This window comes from Lolium perenne, chromosome 6, assembly GCF_019359855.2.
Source record: "Lolium perenne isolate Kyuss_39 chromosome 6, Kyuss_2.0, whole genome shotgun sequence".
Classification (NCBI taxonomy): domain Eukaryota; kingdom Viridiplantae; phylum Streptophyta; class Magnoliopsida; order Poales; family Poaceae; genus Lolium; species Lolium perenne.
Window position 1 is genome coordinate 271394840 of NC_067249.2, and position 18371 is coordinate 271413210.

Genomic DNA, 18371 nt, shown 5'->3' on the forward strand with positions numbered 1-18371 from the left:
ACACGAGAGCAGAAAGCATAGTCTCATCTCTTCTCCCGCAGAAAGCGTAGTCTCATCTCTTCTCTCGTTCATTCATTCCTTCTCATTCTTATCCCAAATCAATTCAAGTCTCTGTCGATTTCTCTGTCCTTTATTAAGTCTTTCCTCCTTTCACACTGAGAACCTTCCTATATTAATGGTAACTAATACTCCCTCCTTCCCAAAATATGATGCATATAGTTTCTAGTCAAAGTCAAACTTTTTAAAGTTTGACCAACTATATAGAAATAGGTATCAACATTTATAATCTCAAACCTATATTGTTCGGACGATGGTGAAATATACTTTCATATTATGTGTATTTGGTATTGTAGATGTTTATGTTTTTTCTATATAGTTAGTCAAACTTTAAAAAGTTTGACTTTGATCAAAAACTATATCCATCCTATTTTTGGAAGAAGGGAGTACAATGCATACATTTATATTTTTTAGACCAACACCCTGACTTTATTAATCAAGAGAATATGTTACATCAGATCAAGGAAATTGAAATAGAAGCAACAAATAAAGAATACCATAAACTCTAAATTTAAATCAAAGCTGTCTAAAGTCATCATCTCTAGCTCCGTGAATCGTTTCTCCGACTACATGCATCAGGACCACATGAGAGTGAAGATCACGACTTATCTATTCCCCTGTACATTTATATTCTCTTCTCTCGTCATTCATTCCTTCTCATTCTTATTCAGTATCAATCCAAAAATGTCGATATTTCTGTCCTTTTTTCTTCTTTCTTCCTTTCACACTGAGAACTTTCCTATACTATAAGCAATACAATGCATACTTGTATATCTTCTAGAACAACGCTCCGATTTATTAATTAAGAAAATACGTTACATCGAAATCAAAGAAACTGAAACGAAAGCGACAAATAAAGAATATTATAAACTCTAAAGTCATATCAAAGCATTTTGAAGTCACCATCTTTAGCTCTGTGAATCGTATCTCAATCTTTTTCCGTGCAGACATTAAAGAATTCGCAAAAGACTAAACTTGACTAACCATAACATGTGTATGCGTGTAGTTCGTCGAGCCACATCTTGACTAGCAAACCCAGCTTACGTAACGTGATGACTTTGCTTTTTGGCGGTCCACGGTCACCCCTCACTCTCTACTAGATGCATAAGGACCACATGAGAGCGAAGACCACGACATATTTCTTCCCCTATACATTTCTAATTTCTTTTCTCATCCATTCATTCCTTCTCATTCTTATCGAATATCAATCCTACTTGATGTCGAATTTTCTCTGTCCTTTTTTCCATCTTTCTTCCTTTCTACTTCGTCGCCATTCAAAGATTATGAAAATAATTAGAACTGACAACTTCCATTTTACAGAACAAAAGTTAATTGGGTAACTCTAGCATAAAAAATAGCTAAGTGTGTCTTATGTATTTGCACAGCACATATATGCTACATATTTCTGATGTGATGCATGCGAACAGATCATCATGCACGTACGCGCATAATTTAGTGCACACATACCTAGCATGTGCTAGGTAGAATAGATTGCACGTTCTTGATCATAGCTAGCTCACTTGCTCATTCATTGACATCAGCATGATCTCTGTGAAAAGCAGCGCCGCGGCCGTCAACGTTAATATAACCGCCTAAAATAGAGAAAGACACTGGTAGAAAAATGCCCTTTAGTCGCGGTTCGCAACTGCCATTAGTCGCGGTTGCGCAACCGCGACTAAATAAGCGCGACTAAAGCCCCCCCCCTTTAGTCGCGGTTGCTTACGAACCGCGACTAAAGGCCCGTCCACGTGGGCGCCAGACGTCCGTCGGGGCGGAGGACCTTTAGTCGCGGTTCGCCTGGCCAACCGCGACTAAAGGCCTCCGCGGGTTAATTTTTTTTAATCTATTTGGTTTTCTAATTATTTTTCACTCCTTTTTTTTTTCTTTTTTTTCCACAATTTCTAGTATTTCAGTTATTGGCCAAGTTTAGTCACTAACTACACTTAATCTCTAGTCAAATTCCTTACCTGTGGTCAAACTTCCCGCTCGGTCACCCATCCTCCCACTACTCCAGCACTAGCACGCTTAACTTCCAAGTTCCTTTCCCATCTTCCTTCCAAGTGCTTCGCGCGCATGTTGTTGATACTAGTATCATATCAATCCTATTAACATGTTGGGTCGATGTCACACTTCTTTATTGTTTGAATTTCAAATAATTATTTTAATAAACAAAAGTAATGATGTAATAATAATTTTGAATAAATAAATAAATATTAACTTTTTAAATTTATATTATAATTAATTTTTTAATTTTATAATTTTTTAAATATTTTTTTTTTGCCAAACCTAAAACCTGAAAATTTGAAAATCTAAAAATTGGCTAACTTTATGGTTAAGTAATAGTAATCTTTATGCAAGATGCAATTATTAATTTAAAATTTAAAAAAAATATAAAATACTGAATTTCTGGCAAAAACTAAAATCTTCCTGCTTTCATATTTTCATTTGGAATTTTGAGAATCTAAAAATTGGCTAACCGGGTAAACCCGGGTGAATTCGGATGTAACTTTTTCCCACGATCATTTTGATATATTATACGTTTTTTTTCGACGTCGTATGCAAAAGTTAATGCGATTGTACCATTTTTCAAACCTTTTTTGCAAAAAAGTTGAAAATTCAAATTTGTTAATTTTCCCTAATAGTAGGTTGCATAACATACAAAAATCTGAAAACATTTTATTTTTTGAATTTTCTATCATTTTCTTTTCTATTTTACAAACCAAAAAAAGGCGATCCACGGGGGGGGGGGGGGGGGGTGCAGGTTGCGTGGGAGTAAAAAAACTCGGGAAAACCTTTAGTCCTCGGAGCAACAAAAACTGACTCTAGATGATAGCGGAGACACAAACCCTAACAATACTAGATGGAAGAAAAGGATACGCAAAAACAACTACGAAAAACAACTAAAACTCGAAATTAGTGCAATCTAAGGCTATGGCAAACCCTAACCCTAACTTTTTATGGCTTTTTCTGGATAGGAAACACTCACAACTCAACTATGGGGTGGATTGTGGCTGGCTTACCGAGAAAAACTGGAAATCTGATACCAAGATGATATGGGGTGGCCCGATCTTCTCAGTAAGCAACGGTGGTGATGATGATCACGGGGTGATGGCAGCGGAGAAACACGACGATGTAGTGGATGATAACTTGTATGACGCAACGAGATCTCTCGATTGGTCCCTGTCGCCAACGCAACAGCTCTCAACCCTGCAAGATATTCGCAACTCCACACACTTGCGCACGTAGCCGCCGACCACGAAGCGGTAAGTTGCAACCGTCTAATTCCCAATGGAACAGCAGATCACACAAGACTTTTTCAGGATCTACACAATATCAAGCAATATGGTGTAGGGATTCAATAGTTTTGCATAAGCAAACAACTAAGAACTAGGGTTTATCTTAAACGTGGTCTAAAGCAGCTAGGGGGGCGTCCTGGGGACTTATATAGGCGTCCAGGACGACCTCAGGTCGAAAAAGTACGAAAATAACCGACCCAGAATAGATCTGGTCGAGACAGACTCGGACTGGTCCGGTCTGGAATCCGGTCAACCGGACCAGGGACCGGATCGGCCGGTCACGGGGTCCGGTCAACCGGGCGGCAACCGGGTGGGCCGGTGCAGGGTCCGGTCAACCGGGCGGAAACCGGATATTTGCGAGGATTTCCGGTTTTAATCCGGTACGATAAATCGCGTCCGGTTTGGCGCCCGGTCGACCGGGTCAGTGACCGGGTTGGCCGGTCTGGCGGCCGGTCGGACCGGGTGCTGGACCGGCCTGGACGTCTTCTTCTCCTCTCGCGCATGCCTCCAGCTCCTCCCTCGCACGTCCATGAGATATCTTCATGTCCAGCTTCACGTCCATCTTGACGTCCGTCTTCAAGTCCAGCTGCTCCTCTCCTCCTCGTGCGATGCTCGTCTCCTCTTGATACCTGATGATACAAAAGTAATAGGACTTAGGCAGTATAAAGTTCTCATCAATCAAAGTACCGTTTAGAAACAAGTTCACCTGTTGTTTAAGTAGCTTCGCACGAGCCCTTGTAATAGGTCCAATCCGAACTTCATTGGACTTGAGCTTCACAGCAGGTTCATCTTCATCTATCAATGACGGAGGTAGTGGTGTAGTAGGGATGTCCTCATCAGGACTTCATGCTGTACAAGACCCGCAAGGAGTTGGACAACGCTCGCGCCTTTCGCCAAGCACATTACCCATGAAGACGAAGAACCCACCATTCCGGAGGAAGAGTAGTATAACTAGAGCACTGGCGTCGGTGTGAGTTTGTATCAGTCCCCTATGTATCATAGTACGAGAAAAGGGTTCTTAAAACCATCTGTTTGAGTAGTTGTAATGTGTGTTGTTTGGAGTGAATGAAAAAGTGTTGTTGGTTTTTACCACCTCAGCACTACTCAAGTTTTGAAACTTTTTGAACTTTACTCAAACAAGCCATAGAAAATTCCCTCTTCTCTTATCATCTACCTCAATGTTCAGATGGCTCCTCCAACCCGCAGCACCAACCAGGATGCAATCAAAATAGAAAAAAATTACATCTCTTCAAGCATTACAACTTTGCTTATGGACAATCGATCAGAAACTACTCAACTCCAAATAGTGGTGTTGGACAATGTCATATTCAGAATCTCCTAGGTGCAGGTAAGTACATTTTCTTTTTCCAAACACTAGCTTCGTTGTTAGCCAAATACATAAATGTGGTCCCTCCTCCTTTCTCCGGGCTTGGAACCGGCTATGCAACTTAAGTATAACTTAAGAATAGAATAGGCGGAGTTCCCCACCCCCCCCCCCCCTCCTAATCCCCCACACACACAAACACGCACACATGCATAACTAAGCACCGAAGAAATACACAAACATAGTAATATAGAAATATCAAAAGCTACATTTTTTTGTTTGTTTTTGTTTACTAAAGCATAAAGCCACATGACTAGCTAGTGTATGTCATAAAGCAAGTTTTTTTTATGTTTTTTTTTCTGTCTACGAGTTACGAAATGCAGTACTATATCTTTAGAAAAATTACGTAGTACTATAATTTGACTATATTGGTTTTGTGTTATATTTGTTTCCTTACGCCAGAAATTTTTCTCAACAAGATAGCCAGCATTTAGATATGGTCGTAGAAGCCTCCGATAGAACCAACCTACAAAATCATGTGTCGCAAAGTATAAGAAACCTTGCACAAATAAGCCGATACATTTATGCAGATGGTATGCACTATCCTGGCAAGCAATATGTGTGTGTAATATGTAGTATGCACTTTGGAGGTTTTGAGTGCTTCTGCTAAACAGAGGGATAATTAAGTTTTCTAGCCTTGACATGAAGCGATAATATACAGCCATCAATGCGTTATACATAGATTATAGTGTCTTGGATTCGATATCAGGTGATTAACATGCAGTTGAAGCTAAAACAGAAGACTTATTCTACTTCGTCGCCATTCAAAGATTATGAAAATAATTAGAACTGACAACTTCCATTTTACAGAACAAAAGTTAATTGGGTAACTCTAGCATAAAAAATAGCTAAGTGTGTCTTATGTATTTGCACAGCACATATATATATGCTACATATTTCTGATGTGATGCATGCGAACAGATCATCATGCACGTACGCGCATAATTTAGTGCACACATACCTAGCATGTGCTAGGTAGAATAGATTGCACGTTCTTGATCATAGCTAGCTCACTTGCTCATTCATTGACATCAGCATGATCTATGTGAAAAGCAGCAGCGCCAAGGCCGTCGACATTAATGTAACCGCCTAAAATAGAGAAAGAGGAGTTAGACAAACCGTTTGAGTTCTAACTCTTCATAATTTGCTATGCATATGACAAGGAAGTAAGTATATTATTAGCACTCACAAGGTCGTTCAATTTCGTGAGGTCAAGGATCGGATGATTGGGATGGTTGTGGACCGCATGCCTGACCGCTGCCTCCACTTTATCCGCCTCCGCTTTATCAGGGTAACAACAAATGAAAACACTCACCTCTCGAAGACAAGGGAGGTTCTCCAAGCTACCAAAGTCGAAGTCAAAGTTGGCCTCCTTCAAGGGCTGTACATGGACTGTAAACGCAAGACATTCGAGGCTCGGCATAGCCCCCGGTAGAAACCTCAACGGTGCAGTCATGTTGCAGCTCCTCAGCTTGTGGAAGGAATTGCCACCCACAACAACAGGGATGTCGTTGTCACTTCCACATCTTTTGAGACGTAGGAGCTCTGGAAATTCCCCAAGTGTCACCAGGTCATGAGCCTCCATCGCATCACCCAAAGAAATCTCTAAGTGGACAAGGTTTGGAAGGAGCGTGGAATTAATCCACGATGGCGATGCATGCGTTCTTGTCGTCAAGGTCAAATGCCAAAGTTGTGGAGGAGGCACATAGCCCTCCCAGCTGAGCTTTGCATTTAGAGCATGAAGAGATAGGACTTGTATTTTCTGCAGATTGCCTAGAGATTCTACAAATGTCTTGCACATCCAACTCTCAGGAAGTTCAATACAAATATTAAGGTTCCTCAGTTCGGTCAACTTGCCGAGCTCTTGAACAAAGTTTGGACACTTGTCGACATATCTCAGCCATAGCTCTTCCATGGATGTTAGGTTCCCCATCCCATCTGGCACACTTATGGGCTTACATGCTGCACCTCCAGCGCGGAGGCACTTCAGTTGTCGTAGCAGAATAATGCTCTGCGGCAATGCCTCTACATTCTTACATTCCCACAAGTCTATTGTCTGCAGAAACCTAAGTTCCCCTATCTCTTTAGGAAGTTTACTAATAGGTGTCTCTCTCAGTCCGAGATACCTCAGCTGATGCAACCTCCCAAGGTTTTCAAGATGAAAGGCATAATCTTTCATAAAAGTGCAGTCTTCTATAGCTAGCACACGCAATGCTTGAAATCCTAAACGTGATGGCATCGCAGCAATATGACACCCGGTGACATTAAATGATCTGACTTGTGCTGTGTGCATGTTGTCCAGATGATCATACTCTATGACTCTTTTTTGGGTGGCTAACCTACGAGGGTGTACTTTTGAAGATGTATTTGGCTCCTCACGATCAAATATTCTAACAAAGTTCTCTTCTTCTGATAACAAACAGATCATATCAAGCACCATGTCATGCACACGACAACCATAAATTGAGGATTTATCGGTGCCCTCTAACGGTTGGAGCATGCATCTATTTACTAGCTCGTTGAAGTATCTCTCTCCAACCTCAAACAACCCTCTCCTTGGTTCCTCCTGGACAAAATCTTCTGCCACCCACTTCCATATCAAGATGTCTTTTTGTATCTCATAGTCTTCGGGGTATATGCTTAAATATAATAGGCATGTCCTTAGATACCAAGGCAGGTCATAGTAGCTAAACAACAATATCTTTCTCGTATTCTCAACTTGTTTGTTATCTCCATACCCGAAACCAATAGAGTTGTACACCATAGGCCACTCCTCGCATGGTTTACCAGCTAACACACTAGCTATTGTAATGATAGCTAATGGTACACCTCCACACTTTTTTAAAATTTTCTCAAATAGCCCAGTTGGTTGATTATAAGGGTATTTGCATTTACCACCAAATAACCTTTTACGGAATAATTCTTTAGAATTTTCATCAGACAATGGTTCCATCTTGTAAAAGTTGTTGGCTGTTGCGGCCACTTCGAAGATCCGAGTAGTTGTGACTATTCTACTTCCACGATTACTATCAACAAAAGCACATTTCACTATTTCCCATGTTGGTGTATCCCATATATCATCAATGACAATGATGTACCTATCCACATAATTGCGCAAGAGTAATGAATTAGTAAAATAAATCAAGCGCTTGTAAAAAACCTATTTTATTAAGCTATAAGAAAGTAAAGAAAATGGGCGGTTGCTACAAAAGAATGATAACATGGATGAAATTGAGTGATTTTTTTTTATGCTCATAGCATTATAATTTGTTTAGTTGTGAGTTTGAGCTATTTACACTATATGCCTCCATCCAACCACGCTCTATCACCCCTGTACCAGCGGAAGTTCCCACCGGCCACACCTATTAGATGTAGCATCACAAAGCGTCATAGTAGAGCACCCTCTGTTCTCTAGGAATACGTCGGTGGGAACATGAGTCTATGGTTTATGACCCTCGGTGTCACCCTTGGGGATTGACACTGCAAGCCATATTCGGGTGTATTATAGCTAAGAAATCCAATAGCATTAACTGCGTGATAGGGGAAACTAAAATGGATTTTTACATCTTGGTTATGTGATTTAATGAATTTCAATTGGTTGTGTCATTGTTCCCACCGGCAAATGACAAAGAACTAAGTTTATGAATGTTTATCCTAATAGCATGCTTATGAATGTTTTATGTGATTTTTTGCCATAAATTTGACCATCGACTCCATACCCCAGCCGTCTAATGATCGATGTCCATGGGTGCAATTACTTTTAAGCATCACGGACAATGCAAACCTTGATAGTTAGACTATTCTATTCTAATGGTCCATCCTATAACATGACATGACACGCACTATGTCAGTAGAAATGGCCTCACAACCTATGCCATAGGCATGGATGCTATTATCCAGATTATATAGTACAAGACTAAATTCCGTGCTGGGTTAACATATATGAACATGAATAATATGGTGGACAAGAGTACACACCTCTTGTTTTGAATCAGACCCCGAAGTTCATCGATGAGCTGTCTTTCGTCCAACCCTGCTTCATTGAAATTCTCATACTTTTTTTGGTCAAGCTCGAAGAGGATATTCTTGACAAGTTTCTTTAAGTCAGGATTCCGACCCACAGAAACAAAGGCCATGCACTCAAATTGTTCTTTAATCCCATGATACACTGCTTTGGCAAGAGTCGTCTTGCCCAACCCGCCAAATCCGAAAATGGACAGTATCTTGAGTTCTTGCGTGGACACATCATTGTTCCCATTGGCCAACCTGTTGATTAGCTCAGAACATGCTTCTTGGATGCCAACGAGCTCTTTCTGATCTTTGTACAGAGCTAACAGACGAGGATCAATAGTTGTTGTGGCGGTTGGATTCACCACAATATCGTTGATCCTATATCTATCACGGCGTGCAGCCACATCCTCGACTTGGCCCTTGATGTCTTTGATCGCGTGGGCAATCTGATGGCGAGTCCTCCCCACAGTGAACAAGTCGGCCATCTTCTTCATGAGCCGTTTCAGCTTGTGTGAGCTCTTGATGCGGTCGTCAGGGCCTTGGACGCGCACCAGGAAGCGGTCGACAACATCCTCCATGTTGAAAGACAGCTCCCTGACTTCGTTGGCCCAGAGCCTGACCTGCTCATCGAGCTGGTCCCGCGGCACCTCCGCCACCTTGCGGAGGACGGCGTGCATGCTCCTCAGCTCGCTCTCGAGAAACTCGACATCTTTCCGCAGGCCCTTCAGCCGATTGTACTCATCGGCGAGGAGCTCGACCAGCTTGGAGAGGAGGGAGCCTAGCGCCCCCGTTGCGAGGTCCATGGCGTTTTGGTCGATAGGCTCTCTTGCTTTGTTGTTTAGATAGCAAATGCATATGTGTGTTGGTTGTTGTGAGTGTGGGACGTGGGGTTTTTGTAGGAGGTCCTTTACGGTACAATTTACTAGTCCATAGGACTAGTAGTATTGAGGTATATCCACCATTGGTTTTAGAAGTATTTTGGACAAATCACTGGGTAAGAAATCACGATAGGGATTTGATTTAATTTGTTACTACGGTAAGTGCAATCGTGCCACACCACGATTTGATATTCCAATGATACTTACCATAGATATGGCTCGATCAAGACCTTGCCTATTTTACCTCCACTTGATGGTATATCTCTAGTTAACAAAGCATGCCAGAAAAAAGAGAAATAAATTGCATATCATGCACCTGGAACCCGCGAAGTAGTGATGTAGATACATCATTTGCTATTACCATCATCCAGCTGTGATACACTTTTTGTCAGTTGCAACATACCTCTTGCCTGAAATATTAATTCAACAAATATATCTCATGCGAATTGATAACTTGAAGATGTAAATTTGTAATTGTGTCTGAGAAGAGACAACTAAGGTTGAACTTTTCGGCTGGGACAACCTTGCGTGGTATATGTGGGCCTTGAATCACACTGACAAGTTGGCTTGGTTTTTCCGAAAAATATTCTTGTGATCGGTTATACATTTGTCCATTTCGACCTGGACACACAAAAAAGTGCGACTTTAGAATTTTAAAACATGAGAATAGCATGAGAGAAGAGAATCAATTAAAAATAAATACGTGCGTAGTATTAAATTACCGAAAAATTGACGGGGATGACTTTAAAAATAGGTAGATGATTAAAATCGATCGATTGATGCATCATACGGTCTCCTTCGCGATATCATCTTCAACACATGTCCTCTCCTCAGTGCCTGGGGTCCACTTGCTTCTGACTATTCTGAACTTCGTGTTTCTATTCATCAATCGACTGAGAATTTGCTACTGTAAGTCCTAGTTAACGCCGAGAACCGTCCATCGTAAATTAAGATCCGTGTAACGCTATTTTTGCCCTATGCGATAAATTACTACATCTCTCGACTGAGACTTACAGACTTCCTTTAAACTTTCCTTCATCTCCCTTTTTTGCGAAAATTCCGCCGATCTATTAATAATCATGAACAGTAGTACAAACAGCCCAAAGAGTAACAAAAATTACAAATAGGTATTTGGACCACCTAGTGACGACTACAGACACTAGAGCGAGCGGAAGACGCGCCGCCGTCCTCGCCCCTCCATCACCGAAGCCGAGCAAAGCTTGTCGTAGTAGAGCTTGTTGTAGTGGACAGACGGAAAGTCGTCGTGCTAAGGTCCCAAAGGACCATCGCACATGAGTATCAATTATCGCCAATGATGACAACCGTAAATTGGAAGAGACTGACCTGAAACCACACCAACGAACATGAAAACCGACCGGATCCCAAAAGATCCGCTGGACACATGACTCCACGTGCCCTCCGCCGACACTAGACGCACCACCGGAGCGAGGATAGAACGGGAAGGACCTTATTCTGACTTCAGGATGTAGCCGTCGCCTCACCATCCCCCAAAACACACTGAAAAACAAGCTAAACAAAGAACAAGAGTCCTTCCGCCAGCGAGGGGCCGTGGTCCGCCACACCTCCAAGGCCCCAAGGCCACCGAAGACGGAGCGGACCAGCAGCATCCCCGGCGAGGGGGGCGAAATCCTAGATGGGTTTTACAATGGCCGCCGCCTGCTGATCGCCTGTCTCCTTTCTTTGTCTCCCTTTGTTAGAGTATAATAAGGCTAGTATTGGCATCCCACATTTAATTCGTGACGTGTTGATCCGATTTTGTGAGCCATATGGAAGGATTGTTTGTACCAGGAAACTAGTCTAAGGAACAAAATAAAGAAGATATTATAAAGAATGTCAAACTAAGAAAACTAGTATAAGAAAGTTTCCTATATTAGATGAATGCATGTCTTTTTTGCATATGCCGAATCTGCTCTTTGGTGAAAAAATACTACTCATTTGGTCAACAAGTATTGATTAAACCAGACCATTGGGTCTCCTATCTGGACAGTGGATATTTGCCAGTCCCTACCGTAAAAATCCCTCTTTTGTAGAGCGTGTAGTGTTGGGTAGCTATGCATGCTTCAATCAAGGTGGACGGCGGGACAACTGTTTTGACTAGTAAGCCCTCTTTTGAAAGGAGTTGGTGGCTCGTCGGCTTAAGTTGGGACGCCGGGGCGGCGGCCCCGGAAGGTGGACTGCGAGGCCGGGTCTCCGGCGAGCGGCGTTGCGGTGGTGATGGTTCTCTTCTTGGCTGTGTGGATGGCGAGGAGCGGGTGGCGGGGGATCCTGGTGTTGGCGGCGCTTCAGCAATGGCGGCTCCCAGATCATGTCCTGGAGGCCTTTCTTGGTGATAGTGGGTGGTCCGAGATACCGGTTGTGGTGCGAAGGTTTTTCGGGCGAAAGCTCAGCGCTTCGGCGCCGGCGCCGGCGATGCCTATGGGTGTCGTAACCCTCTTGGGGGCGTCGTTGTGGTTACCTTCCCTGCGTAGAGCTCCGGGTGAAAACCCTTGATCGTCTCGATCTCGACGACGGCGGCGTGTTGCGTCGTTACCCTCTTGGGGCGTCGTCGTAGAGCTCCGGTACCTCTCAGCATCCTCCCGGTGTCATCGGTTGGCAAGTTCGGATCTTATCTCGAGGCACTTCTAGCGCTAGCGTGGGGCGTTCTCGGCGGCCTCCTATCTTATAGACACGACCATGTTTTCACCGCTCTCCGTCCTCGTTGTCTGCTGGCAGGATCGGCGCTCCACGGACCGGAGCGAGAGGGCAGATGGCTCTCTTCGGCGACAACTTGATAGGTGTGGTGTGACTACGTCCGGTGGTTTCACAAGGAGGCGTGGTGGCACCTCTAGTTAGTAGTCTCGGCTGCTTCGTAGGGGTGAGGCTACTCCTGTATTTTTTGTTTATCTTTGATCTGCTTTGTAAGAGAGTTTTCTCATCACTTTATATCGGTTTGGCCGTGGAGCTTTATTTATAAAGTGGTGTGAAATCCTGTTTCGAGGAGGACTAGTAAACCGCACATGGGATATATAACCACACGAGAGTGGAAACCAGCAACTTATCTATTCCTTTATCGTTTTCCTTAACGCTTCTCCTGTCCACTATTTTCTTCTCATTCTTATCCAGAAATCAATGGGACTGGTCACATGAGAATAAGGTTCAAATCGCGGTCGATATTTGTCTTTCCTATGTCCGGCAACTTCTTCCCTAAAAAAAATGTCAGTGCAACTTCTTTCTTCCTATCACACTGAGCACCTTCCTATGTCAGTGCGACTTGAAATCGGTTAATTAATAGGAGAATGGTGCACAATTTCATATTTTCCCGACCAACGATCCAACTTTACTAATTTAAGAGAATATATTACCTCAGATCGAAGAAAGCAAAACAGGAAAAAAAAACCAACAAATAATATGGACAAACTCTATATGTGTATATCAAAGCTTAACCTGACCATACATGTAGTGTATGCATATCAGCCTCGAGCCACATCTTGACAAGTAAACACTCACGACATTACGTGATGACTTAGCTCTATGGCGGTCTGCGGTCACCGCTCCCTCTCGACTACATGCATACAGACCACACGAGAGCAGAAAGCATAGTCTCATCTCTTCTCCCGCAGAAAGCGTAGTCTCATCTCTTCTCCCGTTCATTCATTCCTTCTCATTCTTATCCCAAATCAATTCAAGTCTCTGTCGATTTCTCTGTCCTTTATTAAGTCTTTCCTCCTTTCACACTGAGAACCTTCCTATATTAATGGTAACTAATACTCCCTCCTTCCCAAAATATGATGCATATAGTTTCTAGTCAAAGTCAAACTTTTTAAAGTTTGACCAACTATATAGAAATAGGTATCAACATTTATAATCTCAAACCTATATTGTTCGGACGATGGTGAAATATACTTTCATATTATGTGTATTTGGTATTGTAGATGTTTATGTTTTTTCTATATAGTTAGTCAAACTTTAAAAAGTTTGACTTTGATCAAAAACTATATCCATCCTATTTTTGGAAGAAGGGAGTACAATGCATACATTTATATTTTTTAGACCAACACCCTGACTTTATTAATCAAGAGAATATGTTACATCAGATCAAGGAAATTGAAATAGAAGCAACAAATAAAGAATACCATAAACTCTAAATTTATATCAAAGCTGTCTAAAGTCATCATCTCTAGCTCCGTGAATCGTTTCTCCGACTACATGCATCAGGACCACATGAGAGTGAAGATCACGACTTATCTATTCCCCTGTACATTTATATTCTCTTCTCTCGTCATTCATTCCTTCTCATTCTTATTCAGTATCAATCCAAAAATGTCGATATTTCTGTCCTTTTTTCTTCTTTCTTCCTTTCACACTGAGAACTTTCCTATACTATAAGCAATACAATGCATACTTGTATATCTTCTAGAACAACGCTCCGATTTATTAATTAAGAAAATACGTTACATCGAAATCAAAGAAACTGAAACGAAAGCGACAAATAAAGAATATTATAAACTCTAAAGTCATATCAAAGCATTTTGAAGTCACCATCTTTAGCTCTGTGAATCGTATCTCAATCTTTTTCCGTGCAGACATTAAAGAATTCGCAAAAGACTAAACTTGACTAACCATAACATGTGTATGCGTGTAGTTCGTCGAGCCACATCTTGACTAGCAAACCCAGCTTACGTAACGTGATGACTTTGCTTTTTGGCGGTCCACGGTCACCCCTCACTCTCTACTAGATGCATAAGGACCACATGAGAGCGAAGACCACGACATATTTCTTCCCCTATACATTTCTAATTTCTTTTCTCATCCATTCATTCCTTCTCATTCTTATCGAATATCAATCCTACTTGATGTCGAATTTTCTCTGTCCTTTTTTCCATCTTTCTTCCTTTCTACTTCGTCGCCATTCAAAGATTATGAAAATAATTAGAACTGACAACTTCCATTTTACAGAACAAAAGTTAATTGGGTAACTCTAGCATAAAAAATAGCTAAGTGTGTCTTATGTATTTGCACAGCACATATATGCTACATATTTCTGATGTGATGCATGCGAACAGATCATCATGCACGTACGCGCATAATTTAGTGCACACATACCTAGCATGTGCTAGGTAGAATAGATTGCACGTTCTTGATCATAGCTAGCTCACTTGCTCATTCATTGACATCAGCATGATCTCTGTGAAAAGCAGCGCCGCGGCCGTCAACGTTAATATAACCGCCTAAAATAGAGAAAGACACTGGTAGAAAAATGCTCTTTAGTCGCGGTTCGCAACTGCCATTAGTCGCGGTTGCGCAACCGCGACTAAATAAGCGCGACTAAAGCCCCCCCCCTTTAGTCGCGGTTGCTTACGAACCGCGACTAAAGGCCCGTCCACGTGGGCGCCAGACGTCCGTCGGGGCGGAGGACCTTTACTCGCGGTTCGCCTGGCCAACCGCGACTAAAGGCCTCCGCGGGTTAATTTTTTTTAATCTATTTGGTTTTCTAATTATTTTTCACTCCTTTTTTTTTTCTTTTTTTTCCACAATTTCTAGTATTTCAGTTATTGGCCAAGTTTAGTCACTAACTACACTTAATCTCTAGTCAAATTCCTTACCTGTGGTCAAACTTCCCGCTCGGTCACCCATCCTCCCACTACTCCAGCACTAGCACGCTTAACTTCCAAGTTCCTTTCCCATCCTCCTTCCAAGTGCTTCGCGCGCATGTTGTTGATACTAGTATCATATCAATCCTATTAACATGTTGGGTCGATGTCACACTTCTTTATTGTTTGAATTTCAAATAATTATTTTAATAAACAAAAGTAATGATGTAATAATAATTTTGAATAAATAAATAAATATTAACTTTTTAAATTTATATTATAATTAATTTTTTAATTTTATAATTTTTTAAATATTTTTTTTTTGCCAAACCTAAAACCTGAAAATTTGAAAATCTAAAAATTGGCTAACTTTATGGTTAAGTAATAGTAATCTTTATGCAAGATGCAATTATTAATTTAAAATTTAAAAAAAATATAAAATACTGAATTTCTGGCAAAAACTAAAATCTTCCTGCTTTCATATTTTCATTTGGAATTTTGAGAATCTAAAAATTGGCTAACCGGGTAAACCCATTGTACCATTTTTCATTTTTTTCGACGTCGTATGCAAAAGTTAATGCGATTGTACCATTTTTCAAACCTTTTTTGCAAAAAAGTTGAAAATTCAAATTTGTTAATTTTCCCTAATAGTAGGTTGCATAACATACAAAAATCTGAAAACATTTTATTTTTTGAATTTTCTATCATTTTCTTTTCTATTTTACAAACCAAAAAAAGGCGATCCACGGGGGGGGGGGGGGGGGGTGCAGGTTGCGTGGGAGTAAAAAAACTCGGGAAAACCTTTATAGCTAGCTCACTTGCTCATTCATTGACATCAGCATGATCTCTGTGAAAAGCAGCGCCGCGGCCGTCAACGTTAATATAACCGCCTAAAATAGAGAAAGAGGAGTTAGACAAACCGTTTGAGTTCTAACTCTTCATAATTTGCTATGCATATGACAAGGAAGTAAGTATATTATTAGCACTCACAACGTGGTTGAATTTCATGAGGTGAAGGATCGGATGATTGGGATGGTTGTGGACTGCATGCCTGACCGCTGCCTCCACTTTATCCGCCTCCGCTTTATCAGGGTAACAACAAATGAAAACACTCACCTCTCGAAGACAAGGGAGGTTCTCCAAGCTACCAAAGTCGAAGTCAAAGTTGGCCTCCTTCAAGGGCTGTACATGGACTGTAAACTCAAGACGTTCGAGGCTCGGCATAGCCCCCGGTAGAAACCTCAACGGTGCAGTCATGTTGCAGCTCCTCAGCTTGTGGAAGGCATTGCCACCCATAACAACAGGGATGTCGTTGTCACTTCCACATCTTTCGAGACGTAGGAGCTCTGGAAATTCCCCAAGTGTCACCAGGTCATGAGCCTACATCGCATCACCCAAAGAAATCTTTAAGTGGACAAGGTTTGGAAGGAGCGTGGAATTAATCCACGATGGCGATCTGGCGTTTATCGTCGTCAAGGTCAAATGCCAAAGTTGTGGAGGAGGCACATAGCCCTCCCAGCTGAGCTTTGCATTTAGAGCATGAAGAGATAGGACTTGTATTTTCTGCAGATTGCCTAGAGATTCTACAAATGTCTTGCACATCCAACTCTCAGGAAGTTCAATACAAATATTAAGGTTCCTCAGTTCGGTCAACTTGCCGAGCTCTTGAACAAAGTTTGGACACTTGTCGACATATCTCAGCCATAGCTCTTCCATGGATGTTAGGTTCCCCATCCCATCTGGCACACTTATGGGCTTACATGCTGCACCTCCAGCGGAGGCACTTCGGTTGTCGTAGCGAGAATAATGCTCTGCGGCAATGCCTCTACATTCTTACATTCCCACAAGTCTATTGTCTGCAGAAACCTAAGTTCCCCTATCTCTTTAGGAAGTTTACTAATAGGTGTCTCTCTCAGTCCGAGATACCTCAGCTGATGCAACCTCCCAAGGTTTTCAAGATGAAAGGCATAATCTTTCATAAAAGTGCGATCTTCTATAGCTAGCACACGCAATGCTTGAAATCCTAAACGTGATGGCATCGCAGCAATATGACACCCGGTGACATTAAATGATCCGACTTGTCTTGTGTGCATGTTGTCCAGATGATCATACTCTATGACTCTTTTTTGGGTGGCTAACCTACGAGGGTGTACTTTTGAAGATGTATTTGGCTCCTCACGATCAAATATTCTAACAAAGTTCTCTTCTTACGATAACAAACAGATCATATCAAGCACCATGTCATGCACACGACAACCATAAATTGAGGATTTATCGGTGCCCTCTAACGGTTGGAGCATGCATCTATTTACTAGCTCGTTGAAGTATCTCTCTCCAACCTCAAACAACCCTCTCCTTGGTTCCTCCTGGACAAAATCTTCTGCCACCCACTTCCATATCAAGATGTCTTTTTGTATCTCATAGTCTTCGGGGTATATGCTTAAATATAATAGGCATGTCCTTAGATACCAAGGCAGGTCATAGTAGCTAAACAACAATATCTTTCTCGTATTCTCAACTTGTTTGTTATCTCCATACCCGAAACCAATAGAGTTGTACACCATAGGCCACTCCTCGCATGGTTTACCAGCTAACACACTAGCTATTGTAATGATAGCTAATGGTACACCTCCACACTTTTTTAAAATTTTCTCAAATAGCCCAGTTGGTTGATTATAAGGGTATTTGCATTTACCACCAAATAACCTTTTACGGAATAATTCTTTAGAATTTTCATCAGACAATGGTTCCATGTTGTAAAAGTTGTTGGCTGTTGCGGCCACTTCGAAGATCCGAGTAGTTGTGACTATTCTACTTCCACGATTACTATCAACAAAAGCACATTTCACTATTTCCCATGTTGGTGTATCCCATATATCATCAATGACAATGATGTACCTATCCACATAATTGCGCAAGAGTAATGAATTAGTAAAATAAATCAAGCGCTTGTAAAAAACCTATTTTATTAAGCTATAAGAAAGTAAAGAAAATGGGCGGTTGCTACGAAAGAATGATAACATGGATGAAATTGAGTGATTTTTTTTAATCCTCATAGCATTATAATTTGTTTAGTTGTGAGTTTGAGCTATTTACACTATATGCCTCCATCCAACCACGCTCTATCACCCCTGTACCAGCGGAAGTTCCCACC

At 41.6% G+C, this 18371-nt stretch overlaps 2 protein-coding genes across 6 annotated transcripts; both read right to left on the minus strand.

Annotated features, from left to right (window-relative positions):
- Positions 1–3419: 3419 nt before the first annotated feature.
- On the minus strand, positions 3420–9595 carry LOC139829998 (disease resistance protein Pik-2-like). 5 transcript variants are annotated; one of them, XM_071821336.1, is made up of 4 exons: positions 8716–9595; positions 5699–5826; positions 5135–5203; positions 3420–4342 (listed from the first exon to the last, which is right to left on the minus strand). In XM_071821336.1, exons 1-2 carry the CDS (start codon positions 9549–9551, stop codon positions 5814–5816), a joined length of 849 nt encoding a protein of 282 aa, XP_071677437.1. In that variant the 5' UTR covers positions 9552–9595; the 3' UTR covers positions 3420–4342; positions 5135–5203; positions 5699–5813. The 5 variants fall into 5 exon arrangements, 4 of the variants coding, with proteins under 4 accessions (XP_071677437.1, XP_071677435.1, XP_071677436.1 ...); XR_011746283.1 differs by lacking the exon at positions 8716–9595 and adding an exon at positions 5927–6380 and having other exon boundaries at positions 3420–5203; XM_071821334.1 differs by lacking the exon at positions 5699–5826.
- A 5178-nt stretch (positions 9596–14773) lies between these two features.
- On the minus strand, positions 14774–17988 carry LOC139832756 (disease resistance protein Pik-2-like). Its single transcript, XM_071822596.1, has 5 exons — positions 17439–17988; positions 16978–17216; positions 16334–16597; positions 16036–16107; positions 14774–14854 (listed from the first exon to the last, which is right to left on the minus strand). The coding sequence occupies exons 1-5, from the start codon at positions 17968–17970 to the stop codon at positions 14774–14776; spliced, it is 1188 nt and encodes a 395-aa protein (XP_071678697.1). The 5' UTR covers positions 17971–17988.
- Positions 17989–18371: the final 383 nt, after the last annotated feature.